At 37.9% G+C, this 19,819-nt stretch overlaps 1 protein-coding gene across 1 annotated transcript; it reads left to right on the forward strand.

The window, feature by feature from the left end:
• Positions 1-3: 3 nt before the first annotated feature.
• FBXO45 (F-box protein 45) lies at positions 4-16,128 on the forward strand. Its single transcript, XM_059163026.1, has 3 exons — positions 4-634; positions 8,264-8,620; positions 12,924-16,128. The coding sequence occupies exons 1-3, from the start codon at positions 320-322 to the stop codon at positions 13,107-13,109; spliced, it is 858 nt and encodes a 285-aa protein (XP_059019009.1). The 5' UTR covers positions 4-319; the 3' UTR covers positions 13,110-16,128.
• The last annotated feature ends 3,691 nt before the right edge of the window (positions 16,129-19,819 follow it).

Raw genomic sequence — 19,819 nt, forward strand, 5'->3', positions numbered from 1 at the left:
TGCTTCGTGCCCTCAACCAGTATGGCGGAGCCACGGGCGCGCCGCGGGGAGGCCGTGCGAGTCGGGCGGTTCCGACGCCCGCGCTGAGCCGGGGAGGAGGGGCGGGGGACGCCCGTGCAGCCGGTGCGTCTGCCCTTAGTGAGGCGGGGCGCGCGGCGGACGCCCCCGGGCAGGGGCGGGAGTGGTGGAGGGCCGGTGGTTGGCTGTGAAAGGGGCGGTGAGCGAGGTTCTCTGGTCGCAAGGCGAGGCTTGGCCTCCCCAGCAGAGACGGGGAGAAGCGGCGGCGGCAGCGGCGGCCCTTGGGCCGGCTGGTGAGGCGATGGCGGCGCCAGCCCCGGGGCCTGGGGGAGCCTCCGGCGGGGCTGGCTGTAGCGGCGGCGGCGGCGCGGTTGGCGGCTCGGGCTCAGGGTCTGCGGGGGCAGGGGGCCGGCTGCCTAGCCGGGTGCTGGAATTGGTGTTCTCCTACCTGGAGCTGTCTGAGCTGCGAAGCTGCGCCCTGGTGTGCAAGCACTGGTACCGCTGCCTGCACGGTGATGAGAACAGCGAGGTGTGGCGGAGCCTTTGCGCCCGCAGCCTGGCAGAAGAGGCTCTACGCACGGACATCCTCTGCAACCTGCCCAGCTACAAGGCCAAGGTGAGGGAGCCCCGGGCCACGCCGCTGCCCCCAGTCCCGCTTCTCTGCGCCGCGCTCAGTCTCAGTGCTGCTCATCTAAGCTCTGACTCAGACTCCTCGCCTCACCATCCCGCCTTTGCGCGGCTGCAGTCAATACCTTACCTCACCTCCCCCCTCCATAAAGATCCTCTTCTCTTTGAAGTTCTGCTCCTTAACCTACCCCACTTCCGTGATGTACTTTTTAAAGGACCAGATAGTTTGCAATTCCTGGTTCCCATCACTCATTCCACTTTCCACAGTCTTCTCCCCAAAGGGCAGGCCACCTCCCCCTCCATTTTTGTACCTTTCAGTACTCTTATCTTGTTTTTTATGAGGTCATCTCGGCTGTCTTAACACCGGCTTAGTTTCTAAGATGTTTGCTTTCTCCCCACATTCACCTCACCTTTTCCAGGCTCTGATTTTTAACTGTTCCCCCCCCGCCCCTATTTTCTCCCAAGTTCTCTAATTCCCTCCATTATGTTTCGGGCTTATGAGTGTGGTCCTAGACATTCTACTGTGGTCGTAAACTTTCTACGTGGTCGTAGGCATTCTACTAGGTTTCAAGATACAGGCTTTAACAGAACATCCCTTTCTCCCCCATGGGCACCACTTAACTGTCCTAATCCTGCCTTGTCTCACTATTTGGCTACTTCTCTGCCAACTTTTTCATAGTTCCACCTTGATGGTATGCCTTTTCTGTTCCATTTGTCATCTAATGTGCTGATACCGGTTTTGCTGCCTTTTTGCCTCCTAGTTTCTTGGGCATACTCCTGCCTTGTTCATATACAAGTGAAAATTTCAAGTAACAGGTTATGGCAGGGCTGAGAAGATTCTTCAGGCAATATAAACAAAGGCCTGGAGCTTGTATTCAGTTGGATAGATAACTGTTCAGTACAGCAGTCACTGGGAGCAAATATGAGAGAGGATGAAGCCTGCCCTAGAATGTGGTAAACATAAAAAAATACATTTATAACTAAAAAGGCTATATACCACTTTTCAAACTAGACTGCCAAGGAGGGGAGTCAGAGTAAGAAGTAAATTTTTTTCTTTATGAAATAGATGTAAAATTTATTCTTATGTAATAAAGGAAATTTTCATTTAATACAATAAGGAATATTGCCATTATGTATGTCAACTATCAAATTTTTATTAAGTGAAATAACGTTAATTTATTAGAACAATATTTGTACATGGTAGATGCTTAGTGGATACTAGTTGTAATTTATGTAGTAGAGCGCAGAACATGGCAGTTTTGTCCTGCTTTGCCTGAAAACAGATAGGCTTCATACATTTTATTTAGCTTTTTTTTAAATAAACCTTATTGTTTTTAACTTATTTTCAACAAGACCTTTTTGTAATTGGTCTGTAATGTATCTATTTACAGGAGTCCAGATTCATATTATAGTATGTGTTAGGTAATGTGTTCATGTGAGCCAACATGCAAAAGAAGCAAAATAATATCAGCAAAATGTCTTCTTTTGCATGTTTGCATGTTTTGCATGTTGCACCAGCCACCCAATTTAGTTTCCTTTCTTGTATGCAGCCTATGTTACCTGTTTTTTGTATTCTTCCAGAGATATTTTAGGTTTCTTAGGTTTTTAAACACTTCGTGTGTCTTTCTACCACACTCATGGTAGGTATTGTAAACTAGTACTAATCATATGTTCATTCAGATGTTGCAGAACTTTTCTTGCATGTCTTGAGAATAAAAAGGTTAATTCAAAAGAAGTCAGATAGCCTAGTAAGGAAGTCCTCAGTCAAGGAGAGAAGAAAAATGTATAGAAATAACACATGATAGAAATTGCTCTTGTTAGAGTTATTATAAATACTGGAAATATATATATTCACACACACTAGAACTTCAGTGAAAGGAAAGATGTACAAGTTGAGTGGAGGCTTGGAGAAGTTTTGAGGTTAGGATTATATTTGAGCTGAATTTTAAAGATAGGATTTGAACATTTTACTAAGAAGAAATACCCTGAGCAAAGCAGGACAAGAGGAAAGCAAAGGATTTGTAGAGTGTATGTTTTTATTTTAAAAAACGTGAGTGCCAGGCACTGTGCTCAGTTTTGCAAATGCAGTGGAATAAAAACAGACCCAAAACTTTATGGATGCCTTACTTTTTGGAGCTTACAGTTTAGTGGGGAGTGGGGAGATAGATAATTAATAAAATCATCATACAGTTATAAAATTGCATCTGTGGTAGGTACTGTGAAGGAGAAGTACATAGTACTCTGAATGTCAGTAATGGAGGATTTGACCAAGGTAGGGAGGTCAAGGAAGGCTTTTTCTGAGGATACAATGCATGAAGTAAAATCTGAACAATAAGGCCAAGGGGAGAGAAAAGAGCCTTCCAGGAGGAAACTTGATGAGTATGAGGGGTAGAAAATGCATCAGTGTGGCTGCATCATGGAGAGCAAAGGTGAGACAGGTTTTAGAGAAAATGAAAGAGGTGGGTTGAGGCCAAACTATAGGGAAGCCATTTTGAATTGTAAGCAAGAGGGGGTTAGGAGTGTGGAGATTGGTGTGATTTTTTTTTTTTTTTTTGCATTTTTAAGAGGTTATTTCTGACTTCAGTATAGAGAACAGATTGGAGGAGGACCTTAGAAATATGGGTAGATCAGTTAGGAAGTGGGTAGTGTAGGAGATGGGGAGAAATGTAGGAAATATTTAGAAAGTAAAATCTACAGGACTTGGCAATAGATTTGAAATAGGGGTGAGGGAGAGGGAGGTGCCAAGAATGACTTCTAGATATCTCGATTATATAATTATGGGAATCACCTGGGCTAGATTTAGGAGGAATAGCCTGAGTTCAATTTTGGTAGAGTAGAATTTACAGTGTTTTTGAGACAGCTGACAGATTTCAGATAGGCAGCTGTTACAATTTGGAGCTTAGAGGAAAGACTAGAGATATAAAAGGGTTTAGGGAGACTGAATTGAAGAAGTGGGAGTATAATTGTAAAGGTATGTTGAGACTAGATATACTATGGATGTTCTTGGCATATCGGCTTCATTGTATAGTTTGGGCTTTATTCTCCCATTTTAAACCATAGAAGTTTGCACAGAGGAGTGACAAGAGCTGTGGTTTAGAAGAACTAGGCCATAAGATGAATTGGACAGAACAGGGGTTAGTACCTGTACCAGAGGTCCTTAAGAATGGAACAAATACGCAGAGCGGAGAAGAGGATGTCTGGGAGAGCTATCACAGAGAACAAATGCACATAAGTGGACAGCTGACTGGGAGTGAATGAGATGAAGAAGAAGAAAGATAAAGTCCTAGGATTTCCAGGGAGCCTGTCTAGCTAAGAGGAGGATGGGAATAGGCATAGGATAGCATAAAACTCAAAAGTATTTGGAATTTCCAGTCTATTTAAGATTTGTCTTCTTTTTAAAAGTTCATATTTTAGGCTACCTGGGTGGTGCAGTGGGTTAAAGCTTCTGCCTTCAGCTCGGGTCATGATCCCAGGGTCTTGGGATCTAGCCCCACATCAAACTCTTTGCTTGGCGGGGAGCCTCCTTACCCCTCTCTCTCTGCCTGCCTCCCTGCCTACTTGTGATTCTCTCTGTCAAATAAATAAATAAAAATCCTTTTTTTAAAAAGTTCATATTTTGTATGTCATCAGGGAACAACAATTATTTCAGTCATACTTAGCAGCTAACTATAATATATTCTCTAATTTTTATTTTTTTATTTTATTATTATTTTTTTAAAGATTTTATTTATTTATCAGAGAGAGAGAAGTGGAGAGAGCGAGCACAGGCAGACAGAATGGCAGGCAGAGGCAGAGGTAAAAGCAGGCTCCCTGCCGAGCAAGGAGCCCGATGCGGGACTCGATCCCAGGATGCTGGGATCTGGGATCATGACCTGAGCCGAAGGCAGCTGCTTAACCAACTGAGCCACCCAGGCGTCCCTATTCTCTAATTTTTAGACCTAGATCCTAAAGTACGTCTTAAAATTGTTTTTTTTTTTTTAAAGATTTTATTTATTTATTTGACAGAGAGAGATCACAAGTAGGCAGAGAGGCAGGCAGAGAGAGAGAGGAGGAAGCAGGCTCCCCGCTGAGCAGAGAGCCCGTCGCGGGACTCGATCCCAGGACCCTGAGATCATGACCCGAGCCGAAGGCAGTGGCTTAACCCACTGAGCCACCCAGGCGCCCCTAAAATTGTTTGTTTTAATGTAAAATTTAGGTTGTGCATTAGACTGTGAGAAAGGAACTATGGATTGTTTTTTATTTATTAATTTGTGTATTTATTTTTCCATTTCATCTGAATTTTTCAGATGAAAAATTATCTTAACTATAAGGATATAAATAAAAGAAAAATTATCAAAAAGTATTGAAAAGATAAGGACACTTAACACAGTAACAATGTCAATATCAATGAAGTATAAGGAAATTAATAATTCCTTAATGTAACCAAATTGTTAAAATTTCCAATTGTTTCAGAAATGTCAAATGCTATAATTTTAATTTTAAGTTTATTTAATCAAGATCTATATAAGGTTCTCATGGCAAACAGTTGATATATTTCTTAAGGCTATTTTATTTCATTCATTCATTCATTCATTTATAAAAGATTTTATTTATTTGAGAGAGAATGAGAGAGAGCATGAGAGCAGGGAGGGTCAAAGGGAGAAGCAGACTCCTGGTCAATCAGGAAGCCTGATGCGGGACTTAATCCTGGGACTCCAGAATCATGACCTGAGCCAAAGGCAGTTGTCTTAAAGGCTATTTTAGCCAACAGATTCTGCCTCCTTCTTTCCTAACTTCCATTCCTGCAACTTCAACTTATCTGTTGAAGAAATCAGGTTGTTTACTCTGTTTCCCTCAATCTGGACTTTGCAGATTTCATTCCCATAGTGTTCCTTAACATGCCCTTCTGTTCTAGGCTGAGAGAAGTTGGACAATTTAGTAAGATTAGTGTTGTTTTCCTGTTGTTTTTCAATATATTTTTTACTGGAATCAAGTAGTTGGGTTGGATACAGACTTCTTGTTTGTTTGTTTTAGAAAATTTTTTTTAAAGATTTTATTTATTCATTTGACAGAGATCACAAGTAGGTGGAGAGAGAGAGGAGGAAGCAGGCTCCCTGCCAAGGAGAGAGCCCGATGCGGGACTCGATCAGGACCCTAAGATCATGACCTGAACCGAAGGCAGAGGCTTAACCCACTGAGCTATCTAGGTGCCCTGTTTGTTTGTTTTTAAGATTTTATTTGTCAGAGAGAGAGAGCATGCACAAGCAGGGGGAGAGGCAGGCTCCCCACTGAGGAAGGAGCCTAATGTGGGACTTGATCCAAGGAGGCTGGGGTCATGACCTAAGGCAGACGCTTAACCTCCTGAGCCACCAGACATTCCAGGTTGGATACAGACTTAAATATTGTATGGTGCCAACTATGATGGATAAGAACTTAGGAGAGAGAAATTGGGGATTGGGTGGTTCCAGTTAGACTACCTTCATATAGGTGGCAAGACTAGATCTCGTCTTAGAGGATATAGGATGTGTTTGAGAAGGAAAGCAGGTATATTACAGAGAGGGGAGAATGACGTGAAGTTAGAAAGGGAAGTAGGAAGAACCATACCTGAAGGGCTTTGAAAACCAGGAAGAAAAATTCACAGTTAATATGGTAGTTAGTATGGAACCATCTGTGGTTATTGAACTGGGATGAAATGTAATAAAGGTGCTCTTTTAGAAAACTAGGTCTGGAAAGAAATTAGGAAGAGAGTTAAGGACTGAGTTCTGGAGAGTTTTTTAGGGGGCAGAAGTAGGATGGCCACCAGAAAAGGGTACAGTGAAGAAAGATCAGTCCAGAGTAGTAGGAAGAAGTCAGAAATCTGAAGAAGTGGCTGTCAACAATGTCTCTGTGATAAAGAGAAGAAGCATAGAGAAAAAGCAATTAGTATTTATAAGAATTGGGGAATAGACATAGGTAAGTATGTTAAAAATTTTATAATAAAGATTTTATAAAGTATTTTATATTTTAGTTGTTAAACCCTCTTGAGTTTTTTAATACTTAATATTTTGGGGACATTTTACTCTCCCATTTAATCTTATGTTCTGATTTTTTTAATGTGCTTAAAAGTAGGAACAGATAGGAAAAATTTTAGAAATATTTCAGTATGATAGCCTCCTAAATCAAGCAGGGGTTTTGTTTGTTTTTTGTCTCTGGTCTTCAGTGCAACAGTGAAGCAGTGAGGTACTGGCTAATAGTAACTGAACACTGGATGAAGAGATACCTGACTTCTCTTTGGGGTTCTTGCTCTAACTAGCTGTTGAGTTTTAGGTCTGTGTCCTCATCCCTGTGTTGCACTAGGTCTTTTTGAGGCCCCTCCTAATAATGAAATCTTTGATTCTGGAGTTGGTGGCTTAGGTTAACTAAAGCAATAGGCCCCAACCTTTGACTGCTTTGAGGTAGTTTGAATAAAGTAAAGAAAGAATTTCAGCAAACATACAAAGCAAACACTTTTTTTCTCCCTCTCCCAAATCAAAAACTTTAAATTACTAAAGCATGGGAAGTGTTTACTATTTGTACAGAGTAGAAATTTTTGTACAGGGTTTTGGAAGCTTAAAAAACTGGTTAGTGCAGGTCAACTAATCTGTCCTATCAGTGATAGCTATTCGTATTGACTATTTCCTTATAAACGCTAGTGTTTGAAATTAGGTGCTATTTATGGGGTTATTTGATTTGGTAAAATGAGAGTGGTGCTTTCTCAATATGTGAGTAATAATTGGCAAGGGAGCTGAGGATCTAACCTTGTTTGTGGTTATTAAAATTTTTCATAAACTTTAGAGCTGCTATGACTAAGTTCTCTGTTAAAATATTTTTTATGACAGTATTGCCAATATGAAAATTATACATCCCTTAACTTTTTGATATAAAATACTAAATATAAACAAGACTAGAGAAAATAGTTTAAAGAACCTCCCAAACCTACCACCAAGCTTTACCAGTGATTAATTCATGGATAGTCTGTTTTCATGTTTACCCCACCCACTTTCCTTTGCTAGTCCTAGATATTTCAAAGCAATTCTGAGATATCGTCATCCATAAACATTTCAGCATTATCTCTAAAATATAAGGATTCTTGCATATATCTTTAGATATTTTAAGAAATTGATTTGGAGAAACTAAACTACTGTTCAGAATTTTGATCAATAATGAGACAATGTGATTTTAAAAAATACATGTGTGTGTGTGTGTATATGGATATATATATATATGTATGATACATATATATAAAGTGATATATATATGTATGATACATACATATAAAGTGATATATATATATATATGTATGATACACATATATATATATATATCACTTTATTGTTTAAAAACATGGAGCCTAAAGCTTGGTACCTTTTTTTTTTTTTAAGATAGAGAGCACACAGGAGTGGGGGGGGGGGTATGGGAAGGGGCAGAGGGTGAGGGAGAGAGAGAATCTAAGCAGTCTCCACCCCTAGCATGGAACCCAACCCAGGGGTAAATCTCACGACCCTGAGATCAAAAGTTGGAGGCTTACTGAGCCACCCAAGCACCCCTAAAGTTTGGGTACTTTTTAATGTTTAAGAAACATCAAATTTCTGTTCCTTTGGTCTGTTTTTCATGTTTTCAGGTACGTGCTTTCCAACATGCCTTCAGCACTAATGACTGCTCCAGGAATGTCTACATTAAGAAAAATGGCTTTACTTTACATCGAAACCCCATTGCTCAGAGTACTGATGGTGCAAGGACCAAGATTGGTTTCAGTGAGGGCCGCCATGCATGGGAAGTATGGTGGGAAGGCCCTCTGGGCACTGTGGCAGTGATTGGAATTGCCACAAAACGGGCCCCCATGCAGTGCCAAGGTTATGTGGCATTACTGGGTAGTGATGACCAGAGCTGGGGCTGGAATCTGGTGGACAATAATCTACTGCATAACGGAGAAGTCAATGGCAGTTTTCCACAATGCAACAATGCACCAAAATATCAGGTAAGAAACTGGGTTATTTTCTCAGTTCTGGTCCTTTGTCAAATCATGCCTTGATTTGTTTTAAATTTATAAAGTTTTATATAGTAGCTTTGACAACTTAAAAATAGTGTAATTGGCCTTTCTTTGCTACTCTAATAATCTTTTAGTATTTCCATATTTGTTTCCTGATACATATTTGACCTTGAGCAATCTTATCTTTGCTCTAAGTTGGGAGTTGACAAACTTTTTCTGTACAGGGTGGGTAGTAAATAGTTCAGGAATTGCAGTCCATTTGGTCTCTGTCACAGCTGTTCAGTTTTGTTTTTATAGTACAAAAACAGCCATAGATGATATGTAAATGAGTGAGCATAACTGTGTTCCAGTAAAACCTTATTTATGGGCTGCAGGCAGATTTGGCCCAATGACCATAGTTTCCCAACTTGTGCTCTATCTAGATTGTCATCTTTCATATATCATGGCACATCCAAATCTCCTTTTTCTAGACTTCTTACTCCCACAAATGCACCATGCACATGCACACACATACCCTCTGCTATTCATTAATTTTTGGATTCAAAGCCTCTTGAGGTGTCAGTGATTTCTATAAGACAGGCAAATTCAGGCAAACTATTGCATTTTTTTTCTTTTCTTTTTTTAAGGTTTTATTTATTTATCTGACAGACAAAGATCACAGGTAGGCAGAGAGGCAGGCAGAGAGAGAGAGGAAGCAGGCTCCCTGCCAAGCCCGATGTGGGGCTCAATCCCAGGGATCATGACCTGACCCAAAGGCAGAGGCTTAACCCACTGAGCCACCCAGGCGCCCCTATTCTTTTCATCCTAGCCTTATGCCATACTCACTTGATTCTGGGGTCAAAATTATATTCTTATTTGTAAAAAGCCATATGATTACCATAGAGCCAGCTGAGTTTAAAACACAGTAATCTGACAAGAAATTGGAAGTTTTGGGGCACCTGGGTGGCTCAGTGGGTTAAGGCCTCTGCCTTCGTCTCAGGTCATGGTCTCAGGGTCCTGGGATCGAGCCCAACTTTGGGCTCTCTGCTCAGTGGGGAGCCTGCTTCCTCCTCTCTCTCTGCCTGCTTCTCTGCCTGCTTGTGATCTCTTTCTGTCAAATAAATAAATAAAATCTTAAAAAAAAAAGAAATTGGAAGTTTTAAGGAATTATAGACTTAAAGATAAGGAATATTATTAGAGTCATTTCATAATGATAAAAGAGTTAATCATATAGGGGGATACAACAACTGTGTAAACATATATGCACCTAATAATAGATCTCCAAAACGCATGAAACAAAAACTTACAGAACTTAAAGAAGGAATAGGTAAATTAGCAAGTATAGTTGGAGATTTCATTACTTTTTGTTTTTAAGTCTATTTTAATATATATTTATATATTATATATTTTAATATATATTATAAATATATAAATTATAATATTTAAGTTAATATAGCAACTTCAACTTTCTTATGCTTACTATTACAAGGTATCTCTCTTTCTCTATTCTTTTACTTTCAATCTGTCTTTGTGTTTAAAATGGGTCTCCTAGAGGGCATATAATTGGGTCTTTTTTTTTTTTTTAGTTGGGTCTTTTAAATCTATCCCAATCTCATAATCTCTGTCTTTTGATCTGAATGTTTAACCCATTTACATTTAATGTAGTTGTTGGGCTGTTTGATGTTGTCTTTGTCTTTCTATCACTGAAGCTGTGTTCTTGTTTAAAAAAATCTTTTTTCTCTTTGTTTTTTGGATTAGATAATTTCTGTTACTCCATCTTCAAGTTCATAGATTCATTCTCCTTACTGTATCGATTTTTCTACTAAGCCAGTCTAGTGAATTTTGGTTATTTTACTCTAGAGCTCTAAAATTTTTGTTTGGTTCTTTTTTGTAGTTTCCATTTCTCTATGAGAATCTCTGTCCATTTATCAGTTTAGATTTTGCTTTAATTCTTTGCACATATTTATAATAGCTACTTTGAATTCTTTGTCTGCCAAATAAGTTTCTGTTGACTGCTTTTTTTCCTCAGAGTATAGATTATACTTTTCTGTTTCTTTTCCTATCCAGTCAGTTTTATTTTTTTATTTTTGGAATTTTAAAAAAGATTTTATTTTATTTTTTTAAAACATTTTATTTTATTTTTTTTTTTAAAGATTTTTATTTATTTGTCGGAGAGAGAGCAGAGCACGGAAAGCTATAGGCAGTGCAGGCAGAGGGAGAAACAGGCCCCCTGCTGAGTAAGGAGCTGGATGTAGGACTTAATCCCAGGATACTGGGATCATGACCTGAGCCAAGGGCAGATGCTTAACCAACTAAGCCCCCCAGGTGTCCCATCCAGTCAGTTATTTAAATTGAAAATTGGAAATTATAGATAATATGTAGTAGTAATACTGGAATGTTTTGTTTTTAGAAATCACTGTTTTTCCGAAAAGTATAGATGTTCTAGTAGGCAGTTAAGTTGCCTGGAGTCTTCAGACTAAACTCTGTCTCCACCATGGTGTATAGCAGCTAGGTCTTTGTTCAGGTTTGTTTGTTTGTTTTGGTTGGGGGATAGAGGTGTTTGACTTCTAGCCGTTACTTTTCCAGCCTGATTCTGTGGGGATTTCCTCTTTGTCTATGTAAGACAGTGATCACACAATGATTTGGGCAGTTTATTCTCAGATTTGGGGCTCATCATCTTTGTGGTTCTGTTTGCTTATGGAGTTCCTCCTCTAAGTTTCTGGGTGCTCTGCCATCTCTCAAGTTTTGCCCTCTGACACCTAAAGCTAGTGAGACTTCTGATTTCTGCTCCCTGTGTTGTGTGTTTGCTATACACTCAATCAGTCAGTGGTGAAGCAGACTTGCAAATTTCACCAGGAATGGTTCTGTCATCTTAGTTTCTATCGTATGTAAAATAGGGACAAATATTAGGATAGATGGGAGAATTAAATGAGATAATACAAATAAACTACAGAATGAATACCAAGCAAAATACTCACTTTTCATTTTTATTGTTTGTTTTGTTGGTGGCAATAGTGGTGATGGTGATTAGGATGTTTTTAGGTCCATAAAATGGGGTACAATCTATGAGTTAATCTATGAGTTGGGCAAAGGGAAGAAAGAAGAAGATATTTACAGTTACTTAAATACAACAAAGAAAAGTAACAGCAACAGCAGGAATTGACATAATTGGGAAATACTAAATTCTGATTTTTGACTGCAAATGTTAGGACTTTCTGCCTCCAAGTGTATAGGTGAAACAACCTTTTGTAAATGCAAATTGTAAAAATAAAATATCCTTATTTGTCTGCTTTCCCACTTTTCCATGTGGGAAAAAAGCTGGGTATATTGTGCTTCTGCTTTAGTTTAACAATCAGTGCTGCTGTTTTTATAACTGGTATTTCAGAGCAGTGGCCTATAAAATGACTAATAAGCTTATTATGCATCTTCAGAATCTATAGTCAGATTTGGCTCCTCATGATTATATTTAGAACTGCTTGTAAACTTTAGATGTTATGTGTTTTTTATTATGGTAACTTTTTATTATGATAAAATATACACAGCATTATTTATTGTTTTAACTATTGTAAGTGTACAATACAATGGCATTAATACAATGTGTGTATCCATCACCACTATCTATACCTAAGACTTTTTTGTCTTCCCCAACACAAACTCTGTGCTCATTAAACAATAACTTTCCATCTGTGTCCCTTCCTGTAGCCTCTGGCAACCTATATTCCATTTTCTGACTCTACAACTTGAATATTGCAGGTGCTTCATATAAATGGAATCATACATATTTACCTTTTTGTGTCTGGCTCAGTTCATCACTTATCATAATGTTTTCAAGGATCATCCATGTTGTAGCATGTATCAAAATTATATTTCTTTTTTATGGCTGAATAATATTCTGTTGTACAATACTAGAATAATTTGAAAAGTTTATTTAGATAACTTGTGTGTGTGTGTGTGTGTGTGTGTGAGTGAAATGTACCAAGTTACAGATTTTAGTAGTAAACTTCCTAAGAAAAACCTTTAAATGAAGAGTAAATAAAATCTGGGAACTGTTCAGGGGGAGCATTTAAATTTTTGGTATTAAATGTAGATCCCATCTTAAAAAATACTTATCAAAATAAGCATTTGTGATGAAGTTGATATATCTTGTTTCTTCTAGATGTTACTCCCTGACCAGAAAACTTCTCTGATCATTTTTCCAGATAATTTTTAAGATATATATTCTTAATATTTTCAACTTGTTGATTTGTATGTTATTCTAGCTATGCCTTTTTGGTGAGTTTCCTTCTAACCTTATTTTGTTGTTTGTTTACAGATAGGAGAAAGAATCCGCGTCATCTTAGACATGGAAGATAAGACTTTAGCTTTTGAACGTGGATATGAGTTCCTGGGGGTTGCCTTTAGAGGACTTCCAAAAGTCTGCTTATATCCAGCAGTTTCTGCTGTATATGGCAACACAGAAGTGACTTTGGTTTACCTTGGAAAACCTTTGGATGGATGACAGTGGCTTTCTTGGGATGAAAGACAGAATGGAGGAGATACCTACTTGTGGAAAGTAGAATCATGAAGTGACAGTGTCATACATGCATGCCCAAGAAACATCCTGAAAAACACATGAAATTGTTAACTGGAGAAGCAACTCTATGGCAGAGATTATCTTAGTGTTTCCTCTTTGTACTGGGCCAGAAAAATCCTCAGGGTTGCAGTTGGTTGAGTGGGCAGTAGACATATGCATGTTGCAACAGATTTTGTCTCTAAGTTAGCAATGTGTCATTACCAACTTTTAAGGTGAGATTTTAGAGATGCTATAAAAGGGATAAGATAAGGGAATAGCAAGATTTTTAAGTAGTGTGTTTGTGAAGAAAGACTGATCCTGTTTTACAACTGCCTGTTTTTTCTCCAGACCCTTTTTTCCAGCCAGCTTGACTATTAGAAAAGTATGAAACTGGTTGGGTTTTATTTAATATTTTTAATATATTGAGAAGCATGGTCTGCCTGGACTGCACTTCTCTAACAGTGAGATGTAAAATTGTGCAGCTATTTTAAAAGTTGTATGTATAATAAGTGTGTAAAAAAAACTAAAAAAAAGGACAAAGGGGTTGCTTTGTTCTAGTTCAATTTCTTAAAAACCACTACATGGTACAAAATTACAGTAACATTTAGGGAAAATTAGGTAACTACAAAGAAGAGGATTTTAAGAGGAGATGTGTTGTATTGGCTCATTTTTACATTAATTTGGTTTATAGTTTCCATAGCTGTTACAGTCTACTATTTTTTCTTTTAATAATCAAAATTATTGAATAGACCCCTCGATCTCCTGGTTTAAGATTGAGGGAAGGCAAATCTATTTCTAATCATACATATGTCAGTAGTAATAATAATAATGTGCATCTTATAGTGTCGGTTTTATTTTTTGGCCCTTTGAGAAAGTATCTCATAATAATACAGAACATTGCCATTTGCTCTTATAGGCCTCAAATATGAAAGCTGTTAGTCACAGACCTTCAGAAAAGAATGAATGGTCCTTTTATTTTGTAACTTTATAATGCTGTAGATACTACAATTTTTTTTTTTAATTTTATATTGTTTACATCATGGCAACAAATCTAAGCCTCAAACTCTTCGTTGGGGTTATCAAGAAATGTTTACTCACCCATCTGAAACAGTGCCAGCCTGAACCCAGGTTAAGAATGTTCTTAATCTCATTATAGATAATTGCCCCCATGGGACTTGAAATAAAATACCTTGCGCTGAAAACTTCAGGTTGGCAATATTTTGAAGATTTCCTTGTAGAAGAGCTTGACATTAATCCTCGTCTTAGTTTTTGACTCAAAATCCGATTTCACTAATATTCTTGAATTAACAATCTAACATACAGGAGCTGAGATTTTCTTTTGTTGTAAGAGAAACAAATATCTTTCTGTATGAAAGTATAACTGTATGGTTTCAGATACATCTTTGTGATAAGACTTGGCTAAGGCAGGTGGTTCTTTGCTTTTCAGCTTACTGCTGTGTGTAATTTTGTTTTAAATCTAATCAAGTTAGGGACAATAAGCAGCTTGCTGGGGTTTTTGGCTTGCTCCTCAAGAGTTAAGATTATCAATACTTTTATGAAACAGGATTTCAGTGATGAGCAAAGATTTATTTTTGCCACCTGACAGGTTCACAAATTTTTATTGCGTATTTGGTATGTTGCTTAAAGGTGAACTCTGTTAATGATCTTTTCAATATACACGTCAAGAAGAAACCTCCTGGAAACCATATTTAATAGTACATAGTGAAATTATATGTTAAAAGTGTTAGAGAATATAGCTGCTACAGAAATTGATTTTTCTTGGTGTAGAACAACTCAATTTGGTAAAGTTTAAAAATAGAAGAAAAGAGGTTTAGGATGAAGGTTGATAAATGATACAACAATAAAGTCCCTTATGTACTTTATTGTTTTTTTTCAGGGTGTGATATAGCCAATTCTAAGAGCATTTGCTGAGAGTTTTGCTTATAATTTTCGTTTTGTTTTATTAGTGTAATATTCATTTAATACTCATTTGTAACAAAGTTTTGAAGGTGCTGAATGGAAAACAGAAACACGTGGTTATTGCACACTGAACCTAGAATCAAATAATTGTGTCAATATTGAACAAAAAGCCATTCTTATCTCAAAGACTTAAATTCTCTAATATGCTATTTGCAAATTTTATAAAATGAAGGTTCATACTTAGAATGAGCATCAGGGGAATGAAGAGCCTTCACTTATAACCTGATAAATTATTTTATTACTGGAGACCAATAGTAGTTGTACAGAGAATATTAAACTGTTAACAATGTTTAAGGAAAAGGAATCTCTTTCATTGGTGCTGAGAGAGCATTCAGGTAGAAGACAGCAGCACCTGAAGGTTAAGTATAAATCATCTAGACCAATAGTTCTCAAACTTAGCTGTGCTTTGGAGTCGTGTGCATTTTGAAAAATATTGTTCCTTGGGTCCCATACCCTAAAATTCTGATGTTGGTCTGGGATACGACATGATCATAAGGATTTTTTAAAACTTCCTAGGTGATTTCAGTATGCTGCTAAGTTTGAGTTTTAAATTCACCTTAAGTCTTCTCATCTGCAAAATTAAAAAAAAAAAAAAAATCTTTGCTCCCTCCCTTCACTACCTCACAAGCATATTGAAGGTAAAGGAGAAAATAATAGAAAAAATATTTGTATGATGGATAAAATGTGCTATTGAAAGGCAAAGTAGTATTGGTTGTATTTTAGCTAGAACTATGATCAGGAAAGAAAAATGTGTAATTGAGTTTATCTTGTTGACTTGGGAAACTGGGAGCATTCTCTTTGGTTCTTAACTTGAGCAAAGCATGCAGATGTGTAAACAAACAATACTATTATTCATACTATGGTCTTCTGTCATACTTGAGATAGTCTGTTTTAATTATCTGGTTCTACATAGGAAAGAAAAATTGAGGCTGAAAGTCTGTAATGGCCAATGGCTCATAATTCATTAAAACTTTTCATACAAGGAGTTCTGTGGTTAATATATTATTTCATAGTTAACCATTATTTTTTTAATTATCTGACTTGAATATTAAAAGCCATTTATTTCATCTTCATTCTTATATAAGTTTAGGTATAGATTTTATAAAGCTTCTAAAGCAAGTGGGTTTTGCCCAGTTGAATACTTAAAGTCACGGCTCAGTGATGAGGCATCTTCTGCTTTTTAGATATGATTTGACCTGGGAAAGAGAGTTGCAAAAATAACAGCCCTAAACCATATAATAGGCATTACAATTAACTTTTTATTTAAGTCCCCAAACTGCTGTTTATATAGACTGTAATATGAATATTTTTTCACCTTTTTAAAAAAATGAACAGTTTTGAAGAACTAGAAATGTAAAGAGTTTTAAAGATTACTTTCTGGAAATCAACACCATCATCATTAGGACCCCTCTTATACCCTCCTGGAAGGAACAGCCCATAACCAATCCAAATACTACACTCATAAAGCATCCCTAATTTCTCTAGCTGGATATGATCTTTTCTTCCTTGAAATTTCCCTATTTTTATATTTATACTTAACTCATGCTATATTACTTTATACCTTGTATAAATTTATTTATTTTTATTATTTGTTGGTGTCTTATCTCCTCTAAACATCTTAGGACAGGATCTCTGACGGACTTACATTTATGCCCTCATCATCAGAGCCCAATAGGCAGGTGCTCACATATTTGCTGAAGGAACAGAGAAAGAATTACGTAGGCTGACTAAAGCTGCTCTGAGGTTACAGACTATAACAAAAGGTAGATAGGAAGAAATTCTGTATCCTGTTGAAGGGAAGCACGAAGGAAAGGGATATAAATCTGAAGCTAATAAGAAATGATGACTGTGAATGCATTTTAGCCATTCCCCTTTATTCTTAAATACTGATAAACTGATTTAGTTTTTGGTGTAGATTTCATATTTGTTTAGAATTAAAATTAGAATTCTGTATTTTAATTTTTTGAAATTCTGTCGTTTTGCTTTAGTTTCTTAATAAAAAGTTAAAACTAACCACCTGTGATTGCTTACATTTAAAACAACTTTTATATCTATTGGTTGGAAAGGAAAGTGGGGGTATAGCTTAGTAGGCAATTTGGTGATGGAATTTATGTATAAGATGCATGTCTTTTAATAATGGAATCCACATTTCCCATGTTTAGAATGGAAGGTGAACAGGGGATACTAATTCACTAGGATCCTGTTCTATCACCTCCACCCTAGGTATGGTAATGTCTGATAATGTTGTTTGCCAAGAGTTACAAGAGGCAAGCATGGCTGAAGAAATTGGTCCAGTGATCCAAAAGCTTAAAAGAGAATTAGTTGATCATGTTGCTAAAGGTTGCTTGACACATCAACCTTTTTTAATAGGTTCAAATTTTACAAAGGATTTTAATTTCCTTAAAAAAGTGGAATTTCTGCATTTATCTTTTTGTAAGGGAGAGCTTTACTAGTCTGTCCTAATTTTCTTTTTGGAACCTCCCCTTGAACCATTTGCATTTTATTTGATGTAGTCATTAAAATGTTATTGAGGGCATATTCTATCCTCTTCAGTATATGGTTCTTTAAAAGAGCCCCTCAGAATTGGAGATTGTCATTAATTAGCTCGTGAATACAGGATTTCATGATGAATGACTTAGGAAGTAAGACTCATTTAGGGAGTTCTCTGTAGATTAACAGTCCTTAACATCTGTTTTGTTTTGGACAAGAAAACATGCAAGAAAGAGTTTAGGGAAATTGAATTCTGTCTATCTGCTGTATGGTATTTAGTAAATTATATTGTATTTTTAAAAAACGTTTCTGCCTTTTTTCCTTTATAAACAAATTAGGGATAAGATTGAGTAAGGGAATAAGTTTTGAGGTCCTATATTCCTTGAGAAAGACTTCTTGAAGTAATTTATTAAAATGCTAATATCTATAGTTAGATTAATTAGAGGCATATTGTAATGGAAATAGGCCATATATCTTTGTTTATTTTAGTGTAGCTACCCTGTCCACATTTTTCAAACAGTATTTAAAAGGTTTTTTCATTTGATGGTTGAGGGGTGCCTGAGTGGCTCAGTGGATTGGGCATCTGACTCTTGGTTTCAGCTCAGGTCATGATCTCAGAGTCGTGAGACCAAGCCCCACATCATGCTCTGCACTCAGTGGGGAATCTGCTTGTGAATTCTCTCCCTCTGCCTCTGCCCCTCCCCCTGCTCCTGCTCTCCCTCTCTCGCAAAAAAAAAAAAAAAAAAAACACAAAAACAAAAAAAACCTTTACAAAAAATAAAGTTGTTCACAATCTAGTGAGAAAGCATGTGGAAATAGACTACCATGAAAGTAGAAAAAATTGTTTTCATGGAATTATGTATTAGGAATAGTGTGGCATGGGAGAGAGGGAGTATTTGACTTAATCTGGAGTGAGATTAATTGATTGATTGATTGATTTATAAAGAGCTTGTATATTTATTTATTTGACAGAGGGAGACACAGAAAGAGAGGGAACACAAGCAGGGGGAGTAGGAGAGGGAGAAGCAGGCTCCCACTGAGCAGGGAGCCCGATGTGGGGCTCAATCTCAGGGCCGTGGGATCACGACCAGAGCCAAAGGCAGAAACTTAACAACTGAGCTACCCAGGTGTTCCCGGAGTGCTATTTAAACAGTCTTAGAAGACAAATTCGAGGGACGCCTGGGTGACTCAGTTAAGCAGCTGCCTTTGGCTGGGGTCATGATCCTAGTGTCCTGGGTTCGAGTCCTGCATCAGACTCCTTGCTCGGCGGGGAGCCTGCCTCTCCCTTTGCCTCTGCCTTCCACTCTGTCTGCCTGTGCTCGTGCTCTCTCTCTTTCCCTCTCTCTCTCTGACAAATAAATAATAAAATCTTAAAAAAAAAAAAAAAGACAAATTCGAGTTAGTAAGGGTAGATCTACTATTGTAGGCCCATGAACAGTATGTACATGAGACCGAGGTGTAAGTGGACCCAGTATGTATGGGGACAACGCAGGAGTGGTGGGAGAAGATAGGAAATGGGACAACTGGGGCCAGATCAACTGCCATGCTAAGGAGTTTGGATTTCATCCTATTTTTCATGGGGAAAGCCGTTCAAAGGTTTTCAAGTGGGGGCACGGCATGATCTGTGGTCTTGGATGGTTGCTCTAGCTGCAAAAGGCAGTGATAGAAAAATGGGAGATGAGTCAGGAGGCCTAGGCAGGCAATGACCAGAACCCAAAAGTGACTGTAAAGATGTAAAGGAAGGATGCATTTAAGACATCGAAGATAAATGGACGTCATTGTGTGTAGAGGGTGTGGTACTCTTTTTATTTTTTTAAGATTTTATTTATTTGACAGAGATCACAAGTAGGCAGAGAGGCACGCAGAGAGAGGGGAAGCAGGCTCCCCACTGAGCAGAGAGCCCAAGGGGGGACTCAATCCCAGGACCCTGAGATCATGACCTGAGCTGAAGGCAGAGGCTTAACCCACTGAGCCACCCAGGTGCCCCATGAGGTACTTTTTTTAGTGTGGGTATTTGGTGGAATCATGGCACTCTGTTAAGATAAGGAATTAAGAAGGAGGAATAGATCGGAGAAGGAGATGAGTTCAATTCTGAACACGTTAAATCTGAGGTGGAAATACTCAAAAAGCAGTGGGAACTATGAAGTCTGGAGTTAAGGAAAGAGCAGCCAACAGGCCGCTGGACA

Source organism: Mustela lutreola, chromosome 2, assembly GCF_030435805.1.
Source record: "Mustela lutreola isolate mMusLut2 chromosome 2, mMusLut2.pri, whole genome shotgun sequence".
NCBI lineage: Eukaryota > Metazoa > Chordata > Mammalia > Carnivora > Mustelidae > Mustela > Mustela lutreola.